Raw genomic sequence first — 18,767 nt, 5'->3', positions numbered from 1 at the left:
AAAGTAAACACTCCCACAGCTAACTTATCCGGCTACACATGAGAGATCATGACTTCTTAGTGTGGTCTACCCCATGACAGACAAAACTATTTGCTTGTGGGGACCTGCACAATATACTGTACACGTTTTTATGTGATTCATAACTAGTCCTGCAGCATTTTTAAGTATAGTCTAAAGATTTAAACCATTCACATGAGAGCAAAGGGAACGTAACAAACAAAGGTAGAACTGTTGGATTTATTTGCATTAGTGAAGATCACACAGACACACACACACACACACACACACACACACACACACGATCCTATCATTGTGATCTTGTGACACTTCACAAAACACAATCACTATAAATGACCTCATGATGCGTTCAAGGCCAAGTGTTTTCATATGTAGGCCTTTAACGGTACACATACCGAATCAAACCATTTTGGTACACAGCTGTTCAGTTTGGTACACAGCTGTACCAAAACGGAACAGTATGTTGAGAATAAGAAAAAGGAACGAAAGACATTGAAAGACAACTTTCTGAACTATGCTACATATTGGCTTTTTAACAGTTTTGCTTACATTTATGGGCATTTTCACATCATATGATACAAAATTCTTTCATATTTCTTGCAATAAACGAGTTCTGAAGATTTTACTTTTGCCAATTTATGATTAATGTTTTTTTTTAATATTACAGGTGAATGAAATGGCTTCGACTAGAAGATCTTGCAAAAACAAGCCTGACGTATTCTGCTACATCTGCAGTGAATACACCATTGTACCTAACAGGAATCAAGTCACAAGTTTCATAAAGTGTGTTTACCAATCTTATTTTGGTATTAAACTTGGTGACCAAGATAAAGTTTGGGCGCCACACATGGTATGCAAGTCATGCACCGAGTATCTGCGTCAGTGGACCAAAGGCAAGAAGAGTTCTCTGAAGTTTGGAATTCCCATGATTTGGAGGGAGCCGACAAACCATGTCACTGACTGCTGCTTCTGTGCTATTGATGTGACTGGAATCAACAGAAAGAACCGAAGCAGCCTCAAGTATCCTGATCTTGAATCAGCACGTTGTCCTGTAGCTCTTACCTTTATCAATATCTATTATTCAATTTACAGGAATTAAAGTTTGTAACACTTAATAAATAGAAAATATTAGAAAATGATTTTTTTTTTCTCTTAAAACCTATTCTGGGTGAGAACTATATAAAAAATCAGCTGATAAAGTCACAAAAATGTCATTAATTTTGTGAGAAGATCAAATTTTTCAAAATCAAATTAGCAAAAAAAACCTGACCTGATTGGGAAAAACAGATGTCAGTTTTGGATTTAGCGGTGCAAAATGGTCCTAATTCAGTTGAAAAAACCTAGACAACTTGCAAAAAACATTTTTTTGTAATCCCGCGTAATTTTTGCACTTGGGTAAAAACACGGTATTAGAAATCTCTGTGACGGGACATTTTTGAGACATTTTGACAGATTAGTGTTGCTAAATGACCCACATTTTCACTGTTAAATTCATTTTTACTTTAGTTGGACCATAAGGGATTATCCAAAACAAGGAGCTACTTTATATTTGAATAAATGTTGGAGTGGCAGTCAATTAAAGTTGGCTCTCTGACGGGACATTACTGTGTTTTGACCCACTTTCCAAATTCATACTGTGGGACAAATTAGAACCTTTGACATGAGGGCCGTATATTTGCCACTGCTGTAGGTCCATCCAGGTGCGTTCCGTGCCGTTAGTGATGCGCACATCAGCGGGTTTCTCACCGGTCGGGTTGGGGAAGTTCAAAAGAATGTCAGTGTATTTGCAGGGCAGGTTGGGTTGGGTCAGATAATTCCACAAAAACCCCGCAGGTTGAAAAAAACCTGACTTGCACATCACTACCGGACCATAAAGTGAAAGTAAAACTTGTAAACGCTTCACTAATTCCTCTAACTTTCCCGCTGTTGTGCAGCTTGGGGGCAGGACATTTGTTTACCCCCCCAGAACTGAGCCTGGATTGGCCCGACAAACTATACTTTACATCAAATATTTACATGTATTGGTAGGATTAGTGGATCAGTGCATGAAAACAGCAAATTAACCCATTTAAGACCCAGTGCTACTTTTGTGTCGGTTCCCAAATGAATTATTCTTGAGATTTCACATTTCTTAAGTGACTTATCACCACATTATCCACTGTATTTTGCAATTTTCCAAGTTCAAATCATGTATTTTCCTGTATTTAATTTGCTGATCATGTAGATGTTCATAAAAGCTCAAATCAACATTGAGGGTTATAGCTTTGCAGCACCTGGAGGGTTCAAATTCAAACTTTAAGAACTATTAGAGTCCCCAAATATACACATAAATGTACCAAAGACTAATAAAAGTGGGTTTAGCAAAATATGACCCCTTTAACCCTATAACACCAAACGCATCATATTTGATACATGAGTTTTGAAGCCCTCTACATGAACAGTGTGATATTTTTTTTCTTGAAAAACCTGATGTATACAATTAGATACATACAATACACAGATAATCCACCAGGGGGGAGGAATTCATTCACCAGAGGCCTTTCCAGTGACACTACAAGGATGTCATTAATGAGGAAGGAGGCAGAACTCTGACAATTTTGAAAAGGAATTACCAATTTTTTATCTCTGCCAAGGAGGTTATGTTTTCATTGGGGTTTGTCTGTTTGTTTATCGGTGTGTTAGCAAGATAGCTCAAAAAGTTAGGGACGGATTTTGATGAAATTTTCAGGAAATGTTGTTACTGGCACAAGTAACATTGCTAATTTGATTTTGAAAATTTTGATCTTCTCACAAAATTGATGACATTTTTGTGACTTTATCAGTTGATTTTTTTTAAATATAGTTCTCACCCAAAATAGGTTTTAAGAGAAGAAAAATCATTTGATCACTTGATTCCTGTTAGGTACAATGGTGTATTCACTGCAGATGTAGCAGAATACGTCAGGCTTATTTTTGCAAGATCTTCTAGTCGAAGCCATTTCATTCACCTGTAATATTAAAAAAACCATTAATCATAAATTGGCAAAAGTAAAATCTTCAGAACTCATTTATTGCAAGAAATATGAAAGAATTTTGTATGATATGATGTGAAAATGGCCATAAATGTAAGCAAAAATGTTAAAAAGCCAATATGTAGCATAGTTCAGAAAGTTGACCTGATTGAGCAAAATTAATGTGATTTTTGGATTCAGCACACCAAAATTATCCTAAATCACCTCCAAAAACTTAAACAATAAATTTGTTGTCGACCAGTGTTATTAGCCTCACATCTTTGCTCACTTCCTCTTTTTTCGTGTCCTTGCTCAGCCTCTTTTATTTACACTGGGATATTTTTGCTGCTGTAGTTGACAAACAGTGAGAGTTTGAGCAGGGTTTGCATGTGGGAAACTTTTATTTACACGCTGCTCTGATTTCTCTAGGCTTGCTTACTCAAGCTGTTGGAATGCACAGACTGGTGTGGGCCCAAGTTTACTAGCTCTTAGGAGAAGTGAGTGAAATCCCCTCAGAAACACAAAAAGATCACATGGTCCTAAAACATGCAAACAGGAGCAACTGAAAGAATGAAGCAACGTGAATAATGGCACAAAATAAAGATAAGCGCCAGTAAAGTCACTAAGTAAGCCTATAAACACTTCTAATCCCCAGAGAAAATGTTACATGAATATTATGGGGAGTTTTCATTCAAGGGGGCGGTGCTCAGTCGGTAATAACAACGTGACCTACATTCCACTGACAATTACGAGCTGCCATGATGATCAGAAAGTGGAAAGACAATGCGCAGACGTGATCAACCGGTCTTTTTTGGTGCCAACCGTGAGAATTTCCACTTTTAACCAAGTTTTTTTTTAAATGCATTTGGGTAGAAATCTAAAAACATGCCATGCAATGAGGATTTATTTGTATTAAAGTGCACAAATATTTTGAAAAGTCATAAAAAATGATGTGAAAGTTGCAACTTCCCTATGCGCCACCCGTGCGTAAAAGTTGATTTTTTTTTACCAATCCCGTGCGTTTTGGTGCAGAATTACGCGCGGTACAAGTGTGTAGATGTGTGTCCTTACCTGCGATATCCCACAGCTGTAACCTGACAAGTGTTTTGGAGTCCCAGTTGATGACTTTGAGTGCAAAATCGACCCCGATCGTCGCCCTGTAGTGCTGCGAGAAAAGCTGGTGCACATAGCGTTTGATGATGCTGGTTTTCCCGACCCCTAATTCCCCGATCACCAGAACTTTGAACAAATACTCCTTACACTCTGATACCGAGCCTCCGGCCATGCTGCTGGGACTGACTCTGACAAGTTTGTTTAAAAAAAAAAAAAAAAAAAGTGAGATACTTCTGCTTTTGTCGCTCACATAGGCTTCCTGTGTGAGGTGTGTTTCTGGTCTGGACACACAGGACTGAGGGGCAGATGAGACTGAAATGGCATTTGTTTCTACCCACTTTGCTTTTTCTCCTTTTCCTCCCTCCTCCTCACTCCTCCTCCTCCTCCTGTAGTTGTTCAGTAACCACCTGATAAGTCACAGGACCCGGAAATGTCAAGGAAACTCGATAAATGATCAAGTCTCTTCCTACTCCTACACTGTAAAAAATGACCCGTAGAATTAACCCTTTCATGCATAGTGGTCGCTACAGTGGACAGTTACTCTACAGCACAGGTGTCAAACATAAGGCCCGGGGGCCAAATCCGGCCCGCCAAAGGGTCCAATCCGGCCCGTAGGATGAATTACACTGAAGATATTAACTACTAGAAGCACTCGGAGAGCGCAGACCTCCGCCAAGGCTGATCAGTGGCCCCCCCTGTGGGCCCCCCCCCCCACGCCAAGGAGGTTATGTTTTTGCCAGGGTTTGTTTGTTTGTCTGTCTGTTTGTCTGTCCGTTAGTGTGCAACATAACTCAAAAAGTTATGGACAGATTTTGATGAAATTTTCAGGGTTTGTTGGAAATGGGTCCCCCCGTGGGCCCCCCCACCCTGATCACCACCAAAATTTAATCATTTCTTCCTTATCCCATTTCCAACAAACCCTGAAAATTTCATCCAAATCTGTCCATAACTTTTTGAGTTATGTTGCACACTAACGGACAGACAAACAAACAAACAGACAAACAAACTAGAAGCACTCGGAGAGCGCAGACCTCCGCTAAGGCTGATCAGTGGCCCCCCCGTGGGCCCCCCCACCCCCGATCACCACCAAAATTTAATAATTTCTTCCTTATCCCATTTCCAACAAACCCTGAAAATTTCATCAAAATCTGTCCATAACTTTTTGAGTTATGTGGCACACTAACAGAGAGACAAACAAACAAACAAACAAACAGACAAACAAACCCTGGCAAAAACATAACCTCCTTGGCGGAGGTAATCAATGGTGTAAAAATCATTTTAATTCAGGTTCCACATACGGAACAATTAATCTCATTTGGGTCAGACCAGTAAAATATTATCATAATAACCTATAAATAATGAAAACGACAGATTTTATCTTAATTACATGAAAATGTTTATATTAACATACTAGCTTACAAAAAAAATATGAATAACCTGAAATGTCTTAAAGAAGTAAATGCAATTTTACCAATACTCTGCCTGTTATTAAATGTTTTGTTAATTTGTAATTGTAATGTAAGTTGTAATGTACATGTGTGAATGATAAACTGATAAACTGCGGCAGAATATTGTTAAAATTGCACTTGTTTTTCATAAGACATTTCAGGTTGTTCATGTTACTCAGATTTGTAAGGAAATGTTGTCGATGTAAACATTATCATAATGTAATTTTACTTTTTTCAATGTTGTTATTTCACTGGTCCGGCCCACTTGAGGTCATATTGGGCTGAATGTGGCCCCTGAACTAAGATGAGTTTGACACCCCTGCTCTACAGCTTTACTCTTGTATATTCATGGGTTTTGTTGTTTTTAGTTCCATATCAACCAACACAGTGGACACTTATGCATCATCTCATAAACTGCGATTCATACCATTATTGTAACTTTGCTGTTCTTGATTGGTTCTTCAGTGGAAATCAACTGTTAATTGTTATTTTTTGCATATTATCTCCATGAAGTGAGTAATAACTAGTATTAGAATATGTTAAAATGTGAGAAAACATCAGATTAGCTGGATTAAACATGGTTTCATTTCACTGTTTTCATATCACTTTATGATACTGGGTTTTAACCCTTTCATGCACAAATTATGAGAACCTTAGTCACATTTTTTTTTCCTGAGTGTTTTTATTTCTCTTTAGGCATGAAAAAAACAAACAAACAAAAAAAAACCCCAATCTGATTAAATTTTTTTTAACAAACCTATTTTTCATAGAGTTACAAAAATGTCCAACATGTGTTTAATTTTTGAAACAAAGAAACGTATTTAAAACGCAATATCAGAAAGTGATATACTTTGTTAAATCTATGAAATAAAAATATTTTTAATGCAGATAATCTGATGTTTTCTCTCATTTTAACCCTTAGGGGTCACACTCTAATACTAGCTATTACTCACTTCATGGAGATAGTAAATAAATAAATAAATAAATACTCAAACATGTTAGTGCAGATAAGGTTTATCAAGAACAGCAAAGTTACAGTAATAGTATGAATGTCAGTGTATGGGATGATGTATAAGCTTCCACTGTGTTGGCTGATATGGAACTAAAACTACAAAACCCATGAATATACAAGAGAACAGCTGGAGAAGAACTGTCCACTGGAGTGACCAGTATGCATGAAAGGGTTAAATACATGTTTCTTTGCTTCAAGAATAAAATTCATGGTGTAGCTGAGTGAACATTTTTGTAACTCCATGAAAAACAGGTTGATTTAAAAAAAAAAAAAAAAAATTCAATGACATTGTGTTTTTTCATGTCTAAAGAGGAATAAAAACACTCGGGAAAAAAAAAAAAAAATCTTGATTAAGGTTCTCATAATTCATGCATGAAAGGGTTAACAACAAAAAGTTGTAAATCTGCAACAAAAAACAAACAAACAAAAAAAAAAGACCTGTGAGTGAAAATACAATGCAAAGTTGTTTATTTGGAAAGATTTTTGTGGTAATGATTAAATCAAATATAGCTGTAGTTTTCACAGGAAGAGTATGTTAACAAAACCAGATTTGTATGTAGAAATTATGTATTTCTTTAACCCTTTCATGCACAAATTCTGAAATTATGAGAACCTTCATCAAAAATTTTTGAGTGTTTTTATTCTTCTTCAGGCTTAAAAAAAACAATGCGATTGAAAATTTTCTTCTGAAAGATAAATTAAAATAAATAAATAAATAAAAAATTTAAAAAATACATTAACCCTTTCATGCATAGTGGTCACTACAGTGGACATTTATTCTACAGCTGTTCTCTTGTATATTCATGGATTTTATTGTTTTAGTTCCATATCTGCCAACACAGTGTACAGTTATGCATTATCCCATACACTGACATTCATAGCATTGCTGTAACTATGCTGTTCTTGATAAACTTGATCCGTAGGAACATGTTTGAGTGTAAATCAATTCATTGTTGTTATGAGACTGTAATTAACAGGGTTTTTTTTAAACAAGTTTTTTTTTTTTTTTTTGCATATTATCTCCATAAAGTGAGTAATAACTAATATTAGAGTATGTTAAAATGTGACAAAACATCAGATTAACAGCAATAAAAAAATGTATTTCATAGTTTTCACACAATATATCAGTAAATACATGTTTCTTTGCTTCAAAAATCAAACTCATGGTGTCCAGCTGAGTGGATATTTTTTCAATTCCATGAAAAATAGGTTAATAAAAAAATTCAATCGCTGTGTTCTTTTCATGCCTAAAGAGGAATAAAAACACTCAGGAAAATAAATCTTAATTAAGTTTCTCAAAATTCATGCATGAAAGGGTTAAAAAAAAAAAAAAAAGACAAAAAATTAAAAAAAATTCTTATGGACCTATTTTTCATAAAGTTGCAAAAATGTCCACACAGCTGGACACCACACGTTTAATTTTTGACACACAGAAACATGTATTTACTGATAAATTGTGTGAAAACTATGGGGAGGGCTTGTGATTCTGGGGGTTTATGCTCAGGAGAGATCTACATAATGTTACCAGTTCATGTCAGAAAAGATATGTAGTGTCTTAAAACTTTAATAAAGATACGTGTGGAAAAAAATACAAAACAACGAAAACAACAAAATCCATGAAAATAGAAGAGAAAAGCTGTAGAATAGCTGTCCACTGTAGTGACCAGTATGCATGAAAGGGTTAAACTGTAAATTGAAAAGTAATGTGGTGCCATTTAAATTCCAAGACCACATTGCTGAAATAACATCTTATTAGTTTTTCTTTAAAATAAAAAAAAAGTAATAAAACAGTAAACATTCAACAATTTTACATTTTAAACAATCAAATTAACAGGTTGCTATGTAGTAGTTGTTAGAGCAGGTCGTCAAATGACCAAAAGGTCGGTGGTTCGAATCCTGGCTCAAACTGTCCACATGTCAAAGTGTCCTTGCAAGACACTGAATCCTAACTTGCTTTGTAAAGCGCTTTTGGCAGCATGAAGGTGTGTAAAATGTGCTACATAAGTGCAGTCCATTTACCATTTAAATGTCAAATATACATGTTTAAAATATGAAATCTACATGTTACTCTGTAAATATGTTTATGGTTTGACGTGTTTTTATGGTATTGTTCTGGTTACCACAGTTTCCAGTTTGTTTCTGTAAAAACAATGTGATTTTTTTCCTTTTTTTCTTTTTTCACAGTGTACAAGTAAACTTTTAAGCATCAAACTCTCACCATGCTATGGAAGAGGATTAGGGCCTCTGGAAAAAAAAAAAATTAAAAGTAAGGTCCAGTATGTTTTTTTTTTATTATTCTGAGGAAAAAAGTCAGAATTCTGAGAGAAAAAAAGTTGGAATTCTGAGAAAAAAGTCAGAATTCTGAGATTAAAGGCAGAATTCTGGCTTCATTCTCAGAGTAATAGTAAAAAAAAAAAAAATCTATTGGACCTTAATTATATTTTTTTTCTCCAGTGGCTCTAATCCTCTTCCATAGTCCGCTGATCATAAAAAGTGTGTGATGTGACTTTTGGGAAGAAACGTCATCTCCATTCATTGAAATTCAGGAAAACTGGACACAAAATGATTTTTAAAGACTCTTAATGACATGACTTTTTTGATCCTTTACTGTTCCAAGCAGTGATCAGTCTTCTTAATAGAAATAGTTTTTATTTTACAGAATTGTTCAGCTCGCCCAAAACATAGAGGCCTATTTCAACCTAGATTTTGACAGTGTTAAACAGGTGGCACCCTTTTATTGTTCACATAGTTTAAAATAATTTAACATCTTACACTATAATAGACTAAAAACATTTGGAAATACAATACAATGGCACTATGTACTGTATATTCTTGTACTTTGAAATAAATTGCATTCTTATAGATAAAGAACTAAGAAACTTAACCTCAAGTAAACTACTTAAGTTGATAATGCAAGATTGAAGCAAAATCGAAACATGTAATCTCATTACAAGAAGCAACTAATCATTGTTTATCTTTACAACTGAGTATTTTCAAGAGGATACGGTTCGACTCAAGTTAGATTAAAAGTTATACCCAAAACCAAACACACTTCTCCTTGACAAGTATCTGAGGACAGTTTTAAAATGTATAAACTCTTTTTTTGTTGACATTCTAAATATATATGTATATATATTTATATATATATATAAACATTTATCAGTATTACAAACATACCACCTGTGTGAAAAACAAGAGATGGCTTAACAGTATTACAAACTTTGAGAACTTGTACAAGTACTGTGTTTTCCATTACAATGACACAGCAAACTCAGAAAACATGAGAAATATCAACACAGCATGGAAAGCAAAGTAGATCTTTTATCACATCCCATGCTCGTAAAACTTTTTTTTCCCCCCTCGGGGTCGTCGTTAAGTGTAAACTGAATAAAACAACATCGGCATCATTTACAATCACGCTAACCTGTATCAGCTACATCGTAAAAAAATCAATAGCAGGGATGTAGGTTGATAACTCTGATTGGCACATTATGTATAACCATTATCACATATCATACAGCGCAAGTCTTCGGAAAAAAAACCTCAGTTCACTTGTATTTTTGTGATGTTTTGCGATGAACACACCTTGCAACAAGTAAAAAGTAATATTCAAAACAACTTACTGCACTTTTCAAGTTCATTTGTCTCTTTGTAATCATTAAATCGCAATGAGGTCTGATGTGACGAAGCTGAGGTGAGGTTCCTTAATGAAAAAAATAAAGGCGAGAAGGAATTCTGTGACTGCTACACACATGAACTAACTGGTACGTGTGCAGCAGACATGAGCATGAGCTAATCAAAAGTGGCATGAAATGCGTTTAGCCAGTTTGGTGGCATACGGTGGCGCTAGCACATATTTACACACTCCAGCAAGCAGGGTTCCTATGCAAGTGAAATATTATTTTAGTTCAGATAGTTGACGTCTTAAGTTTAATCACATATTAGTCAGTAGTTAATTTTTTAAAGATGGGATTCCTTTGTTTCACTTCGTAAGTTTTTCAGATAGTATGGGTTGGAACATCTTGGTCAGCATACCAAGCTGACAGATTTGTGATCGCAGGACTTAGATCTGCCCTTAGATACACTTTTAAATACACATTCCTACATAGGATTGTATCACAGGAGATAAGATGTAAACAAGTAACACCAGCCCATTTTTGGTGACCCAACCCACTTAGCCCACAGGGGGTCAGCCCATAGTTTGGGGATCAGTTTACAAGGATTATAAAAGTGATGTGCGTTGGAATGCCTGTATCCATTTCCTTCTTGGTGTGGATCCTTTGTACTAAGTAATGCTTTGTTTGTGATCAGATCAAGTTAAATTTAATTCTAAAAATGAGACCGAGAAAAATCCGGACTTATTCTTGGGGCTTTCGACAAAAGAACATGCTAACACAAGTATGGAAAGCATGGAATTTGATTTTATAAATTTCCAAGTCTGGAAAAGTATGGAAAATGGAAACAAATGTATGGAAAAATATTTATGTTTCCAAGCCTGTTACCGCTGTTTTATTTTCTAAAACATAAAATTATGAATATCTAAAAAAAAGAAATGATCGATCTGGTTTTTTTAAGGCGCTAGCTAGCGCAGCTAAAATGTTTGTGAGAGCACATACAGTCAGCTACGCATCCCAGAAAACATTTGGGCAGATTGACAAGTTATCCTCCTTCAACCCATTTTAAGGCCCGCCCAGATGTTGTCAAGTTTCACTGCTGCTTTGATGGACAGCTGATGTCCACGTACTGTTTGTGACCGAGCTATTCAACATGCCTTGTATGATCGTTGGCAGAACTCATAACGGGTAGATGTAAATTCTCGGACAACTGGCTCATAAATCCCAAATATAAAGACTGGTTGGCTGGTTGGAATTTTTTTTTTTTTACCAAGAAATCTTGAAATTAGGTTCTGGAAAAAGAATGGAATCTTGGAATTTCAAATGTGTAGGAACCCTGAGCAAGGCTTAGCTTTCCGTTAGCTTCATATAGGCTCAATTAAATAACAGCTACATCCTTCATTATGATGCTCTCACTTACAAAAAAAAAATAGCATGAGACTAGTTTCTTAGTTTTGGCACTATTCCCAGTTTCCAGAAAGGCTCTGTGTACTTACAGCCCTTCAGAAATAGAGCACTCATGGATGATACCTGGTGTTTTTCTACCTAGAATTCTGATTCACCCCTTACTGATAAAAGCAGAGTTATAAATACAAGCAAGCAAATGAAAGAGCAAAAAAAAAAGTTTAAAAAAAAACAACCTTTTAAATGGTAAATCATGTTATATGCATCTATATATTTTTGTGTGCGTGCCTGTTTGTGGCTCATATGTGTGTCAGAAATGTGTAAAATGTAAAAGTGTGCTGACGGACAGTGTGTCAGCGCCGGTTTTTGCTCTCACAGTGTTGAGGAGCTGTGTGCAAAGTCTCGGAGGAAGTCTGAGGTGTAGACCGAGCTCGGAGGACTACCGAGCATCGACTCGGTGATGGGGGAGCCGGTGATAGACTCCCCCGAACAGACGGAGTCTCTGAAAGGGGAGGGGGGAGACAGAGCGAGAGAATCCTCCAGACCTGGCTTGTTCGGAGTTAAATCCTCGCCTTCCTCGTCCTCCCCCTCCTCCTCTCCCTTGGCATCGTAAATGTAGCTGTGCAAGAGGTCCAGTTCCTCATCCTCAGGCCCTTCCTCTTCAAATGTCCCCACTCGAGGGCCAAAGGAAGTTGAGAAGGTGTTAAGCTCAAAGGCTCGTTGGCAGGATTTGCCTCCTTGGTGTGGTGGTCGTTCAGTGCAGGGACATGGGAGCTGTGCGTGTCCACCACAGCCCCCTGTAAGCGCTCTGTAGTGCAATCCGTCAAGCGTGAGGGCAAATAAGAAGCCGGCTTATCTAAATCAGGCTCCGGCCCTTGGACTCGTCCAGAGCAAGTAGGAGTCCAGAGAGGGCGCTGAACGTCACCCTCATCGTCCTCTTCTGCCAGGTTGTACAGAGGCTTAGTGCCGGGTGGTTCTTGGGGGAGTTGTGGGTCTGTGCCAAGGTCACAGGTCGAGGGCTCACAACTGTGGGGGTCGGGGGTGTTAGTTAGGGGCCTGATGACCGCCGTCTGATTCAAGCCGGCTTCCTGTTTCCTCACATGCACAGACAGTCTGTGCCACACATTCCCCCCCCTCGGAGGGTGTCTTGCACCTGATTCAGACCATGACACAGACTTGCCATTAGAACTATGAATGAGATAAAGACCCAAGTTACTATCACAGGAAACCGGGACACGTTCACAGAAAAAAAAACATCAACATAGCAGCAACATCACACAACAGAGCAGCAGCATTTCAACATTTCTGAAGCATGTTAAAATACTTTTTATCCACATGACTTGACATTAACAGCTTTGCTAAGGGGTTCACTTATGAGCTCTAGAGACTGTTACGTTTATCAGCTGTGGCACTCCACAAACAGTGATGCATAATGTGGTGCTAACAGCATTATGATCTTCAGACTGCGTCAGACATTGGGCTTACGGAATTAGGAGCCATCCAGCTCATTTTGTCCAGTTGGATTGCTTGTTTATATAGATAAAATAAAACAGGATGCATGCATTTGAGAAAGTCCTGTTAGTGCCTGAACTGGCCTAAAAGACGACACAGAATTTAGCGCAGAATGAGCTAGGACTGGCTCTAATGTGATTAGTTAGGGAGGTGGGGAAAGGAGGGGCATTCATGCTGAGAAAAGTTAAATATGAGGTTAATTCAGTAAAACCAAAAGCAGCAGGGTGGCAGATCTGCTTCTTGGAGGGTTGCAGTGTCAAAAACATGGATGACTATTGCCAGGTCGGGAAGGGCGGACGGATTTAGTGTCGAGTACAAAACAAGTCAAGGTACTGAAGGGGAGACAAATCAGACATTTTATTGCAACAGTTTGCTTTTGCTGATCAAGTAATGCACAGTGTACTGCATGGAGATTTCTACACCACTTGAGAAGTTGTGGCCTTCTCATGTCGTGTACTTGGTTGGAGTCTTTAATAAACACATGTCAATAGGCTCAGTTGGCAGTGCACCTCTCCAGGAAAGGAGATCAGAAACCCCCAGGCCAAAACATTCGCCAGCCTCGACAATATGCTGCTCAGTACAAAATTAGAGGGTTAGAAGATTAGAAAAGGCTGCATAGCAAGGGTGAAAGACAACACAGAAACATTTTTGGGATCATTTTCAGACTCTGCCCCACTCCTTACTTTAGAATACTGTCCTCGTGTCACTGCTGCAGATCTCAAAAAAGTTATATACAAGTCTTTTCACATCTAGTTAAGGTGTAAAATATATACTTTAATAATCAAAGAGATATTTGAGTGGCCTATTAGCTTCCAATCAGTAAAAGCGGGTATCCTATGTCGAGTCAATCCAATTTGTCTAGCTTCATTTCACTTTCATATCACTTGATTCTCAGGGGGAGGGGGATGTGTCATATACTAACATATCAATATTGAAAAGCTCATTTTCTCAAGGAATTTCAAGATACTAAAATTTGGACTATCAACGTTGTGCATAAACACTCAAATTTTTTTTCTTGGATAAGTACTGCATGTTTCATGTAGCGACTAAGTTTTTTTTATTAATACCAAAAGACCACTTTTGGACAGCTCACTACACCATTTGAGTGTTTAGGCATCTTTCCACTTTAGTCTCTTGCCAGTAACTGCAGGAAACATCAACTCTACAACAGAAAACAACATAAAGGATCACTCACTTGGCATTCCCAGATCCAGGCTTCTTCCGGCGGAACATATTGAGGAAACTGTTGCTTCCACACTGAGCGGCTGATTTCCCATCTCCAACATGCATTCGCACAACATCAGACGTGGTGAAGGCGCTTCGGACGTTTCTCTCTGGTTTGGCAATAATAATGTACATCTTGGGTGTGAACATGCACCCCAGCGCTACTGTTACACTGAGGCTAACGGAAAAGGATGTGGTTATGATCTTGTAATTGGAGCCAAAATAAATGGGCACGAATGCCAACCAGATGATGCAGGTAGTATACATTGTGAAGGCAATGTATTTAGCCTCATTAAAATTGGCTGGGACGTTCCGCGTTTTGAAGGCATAATAGGTGCAACTCATGATTAGCAAGCCGTTGTAGCCCAGTGGCGCCACCATGCCTATGTTGCTGGTGTTACAGATGAGGAAGACCTCACGTATGCTTGGGTACGACTTGATTGGCTCGGGGGGCTCCAGAATAATGAGCGTGATCTCCAGAGTTAGCTGCACGCTAATCAGCATAAAGGCGATTATCACCTGGGCCCAGGCGCTCATAAAACGGGGTTTCCTAGTGCAAATCTTCTTCTTGCTTCCTGCCAGAATGCGGGCAATCCGGTTAGTTTTGGTCACCAGGGCAGAGTAACACATGGCAGATGACAGACCCACCAGCAGGCGTTGCAAGTAACAGGAGGCCACTGTGGGACGAGCGATTAAAGTGAAAGGACAGATGTAGCCTAGGAAGATGCCCGCCAAGATGATGTAACAGAGTTCTCGGCTGGAGGACTTGACCACAGGAGTATCGCGATACTGGATGAACACGAAGGTGACGAAGGAGGTGATCAGGATGCCCACGCAGGAGAAAACCACGGCGACGATAGATTCCACATCTGCCCAGTCCAGATACTTGAGAGGGAGGGGCTCACAACCTGGAGGGGGGGGTAGCAAAGGAGACTTGAGGTTAATCTTTTGTGAGTGAAGATATGTGTAAAGATAAGCCCTAATGCACAGGTGTCGAACATACGGTCCGGGGGCCAAATCTGGCCCGCCAAATGTTCCATTCCGGCCCTGCAGGATGAAAGCGCAGAAATTTACCTGAACAGTCAGGGTTGTCACAGTCATTTTGGTTCAGGTTCCACATACAGACCAATGTGATCTCAAGTAAAAAATAACAACACAACAACCCATAAATAATAAGAACTACAAATTTTCTTTGTGGAAAATTATGTGGAAAAAAATGTAAGTGAAAAAAATAACATTGCACTGTGAAAATATTTACATTTACAAAACTATTCTTTCACAATAGAATGCAAATAAATACATAAATAAAAACAATGATGAACAACCCAAAATGTGCAATTTGAACAATATTCTGCCTGTTACTAAATGTTTTGTGCATTTATGGAATAGAATAGAATAGAATAGAATAGAATAGAATAGAATAGAATAGAATAGAATAGAATAGAATATCTTTATTGTCATTGTACAGGTACAACAAAATTAAAAAGTGCAATTGTCCTAGGTGCCATAAAAAAGTATAAATAATGTATATAAAAGAGTATTAAAAACAAAACAAAACTGTGATCTGTAGTTGTGTTAATAATAAGAGATGCAATATTGTAGAAATTGTTCAAATTTTAGTTCCAAACTCCAAAATTTTAACAATATTCTGCCTGTTACCAAATGTTTATGTAACATTGTGTGTAATGTACATGTATGAACAACACTGGTCAACAACAAATTTATTGTTTCAGTTTTTTGAGCTGATTTAGGATAATTTTGTTGTGCTGAATCCAAAAATCACATTAATTTTGCTCAATCAGGTCAACTTTCTGAACTATGCTACATATTGGCTTTTTAACATTTTTGCTTACATTTATGGGCATTTTCACATCATATGATACAAAATTCTTTCATATTTCTTGCAATAAACGAGTTCTGAAGATTTTACTTTTGCCAATTTATGATTAATGGTTTTTTTAATATTACAGGTGAATGAAATGGCTTCGACTAGAAGATCTTGCAAAAATAAGCCTGACGTATTCTGCTACATCTGCGGTGAATACACCATTGTACCTAATAGGAATCCTGTTAGAAAATGATTTTTTTTCTCTTAAAACCTATTTTGGGTGAGAACTATGTAAAAAATTAACTGGTAAAGTCACAAAAATGTAATCAATTTTGTGAGAAGATCAAATTTTTCAAAATCAAATTAGCAAAAAAACCTGACCTGATTGAGAAAAACAGATGTCATTTTTGGATTTAGTGGTGCAAAATGGTCCTAATTCAGTTGAAAAAACCTAGACAACTTACAAAAAACATTGTTTTGTAACCCAGTGTTATAAGTCGAGGTATAATGTTGTTAAAATTGCACTAATTTTTCAAATGAAATTTCTGTTTTTTCAGGTTATCCACATCTTTTTTGTAAAATGTAAATATTTTCATAATGTAATTGGGGTTTTTGTACTAAAACAAAAAGAAAAAACTTGGATTTGTCATTATTTATAGGTTATTAAGTCATTATTTTACTGGTCTGGCCCACTTGAGATCAAATTGGGCTAAATATGGCTCCTGAACCAAAATGAGTTTGACAGCCCTGAACTGAGAAGATAGAGAGTAAAAGAGCACAAATTTGGAGACACTAAGGAAGTCAGGTATAAAGCGCTGATCAGAGTCTTCTAACGTGGCCTAAAATGGCTCATTCATTTGCATGTGTCATCATACACACCGTTAGAGCTCCAGTTCTTTCACATTCCTCTCTCTAATTTTTATGTTATGCCAAAGTTATACGCAGACACACGGGTATGTGTGTCAACTCTGTCATGATTCACTAGTTGTACACTTGTCATCCAACATGTAGAGGAGCTTAATGGTAGAAAACTGACAATTCCAGACTTCCCCAGCTTAACACTCCATAAATTACATGCTGCTGCTAATAGCATTACAGTCACTGCCATCACAGCTCTGCACGAAGAAACCAATTTCTGGCCCGCATATATGCCATAGCATGAGAATCAGAAATTTATATCGCAGGTTGTTGTTTCAAGAAGGTTGAAATGACAAAATGTTGCTTCACAGAGGTATTATTTCAAGGTGTCCTGCAAAAGCCCATTAAGGGGCGTTTGAGAGGAAAGAGCATGAAGCACACTGCAGCAAAATGCTTTCTGTTTTTTTCTTTCTTTTTTTTTTTTTTTTTTCCTTTTTTGACCACCCACCCAGCTTAGCTTACCGAAGCATCAGCCTCACCACTTACAAACGGACAAGGATGGCAAAGATGATGCTCTTATCTGTATCCTTTCCACAATCCCAAATCTAATACTCTTCTAAATTGTAAAATGTTACATCTAAGCTGTGAACATGGGGAAAATAAAGTTACTTTTTACTTTTTTTTTTTTCTTATTTCTTTCATTCATAGTTGTGCATTTCATCAGCAGACATTCAATAATTATCAGGTAAACAAACATGTACACACCCATGCTTGAAAAGGAGCAGGATGAAGAAAATCTTATATTTCCTGCCCCCTTCTAAATAATAGCCTTAAGATAAGATAAGATAAGATAAGATAAGATAAGATAAGATAAGATAAGATAAGATAAGATAAGATAAGATAAGATAAGATAAGATAAGATAAGATAAGATATGCCTTTATTAGTCCCACTAGGAAAATTCCAGGTTTACAGCAACAAAAGTACAAGCACACAAGAGCAAAAGAAATGCAAAAACATGATATATATATATCAGCGGTGTCAAACTCATTTTAGTTCAGTTCCATATTCAGCTAAATTTGATCTGCAGTGGGCCGCACCAGAAAAATAATAACATAATAATCTATAAATAATGACAACTCCAAATTTTTGTCTTTGTTTTAGTGTAAAAAAAAAAAAAAACCCAACAAAACATTAAATTATGAAAATAATTGCTTTTATAAACTATCAAAAAAAAAAAAAAAAAAGAATGAAAAAAATGAAATTTAAATTAAAAACATAAGAAAATTTAGTGCAATTTTACAATATTATTCCTCAACTTATCATTTGTCCATGTGCATTATGGATCAGATCTACAAAGACACTAAACACTGAGGAACAGGCAGAAAAATTGTTAAAATTGTGCTTAATTTTCTTTAGATGTTTCAGGTTGTTCATATTTGTTCAGGTTCTTCACATTTTATTGTAACAGGATAGTTTGTAAATGTAAATATTTTCATAATTTAATGTTATTTTTTGCAGTAAAACAAAGAAAAAAATGTAACTTGTTAATTCTAGATTTTTTTGGCCTAATCCATGAATTTTTTGCTTAATTGAAGTTTTTTTTTTTTTTTTTTGGCTTAATTCAAGATATTTTTTAACTTAATTGAAGATTTTTTTTTTGCTTAATTCAAGATTTTTTTTTTTTTTTTTACTGAATTGAAGATTTTTTTTGGGGGGGGGACTTAATTCAAGATTTTTTTTGGAAA

General features: G+C 36.8%; 2 protein-coding genes across 2 annotated transcripts in view; both read right to left on the bottom strand.

Moving 5' to 3' along the window:
* rab32a (RAB32a, member RAS oncogene family) overlaps positions 1–4,418 on the bottom strand; it is a 54,648-nt gene extending 50,230 nt beyond the window's left edge. The window contains exon 1 of the mRNA XM_030128328.1: positions 4,080–4,418. Within this exon, the coding sequence (XP_029984188.1) occupies positions 4,080–4,293 (214 nt within the window). The 5' untranslated portion in view covers positions 4,294–4,418. The remainder of the gene's footprint in view (positions 1–4,079) is intronic.
* Positions 4,419–11,971: 7,553 nt separating this feature from the next.
* The window catches only part of grm1a (glutamate receptor, metabotropic 1a), a 95,760-nt gene continuing 88,964 nt past the window's right edge, over positions 11,972–18,767 (bottom strand). Inside the window, 3 exon segments of the mRNA XM_030128327.1 lie at positions 11,972–12,285; positions 12,288–12,787; positions 14,307–15,243. Coding sequence (XP_029984187.1) covers positions 11,972–12,285; positions 12,288–12,787; positions 14,307–15,243 — 1,751 coding nt within the window.

This window comes from Sphaeramia orbicularis, chromosome 24, assembly GCF_902148855.1.
Source record: "Sphaeramia orbicularis chromosome 24, fSphaOr1.1, whole genome shotgun sequence".
NCBI classification, from domain to species: Eukaryota; Metazoa; Chordata; class Actinopteri; order Kurtiformes; family Apogonidae; genus Sphaeramia; species Sphaeramia orbicularis.
The sequence above is the reverse complement of the archived record's forward strand: the minus strand, read 5'-3'. Positions and strand labels throughout refer to the sequence as shown.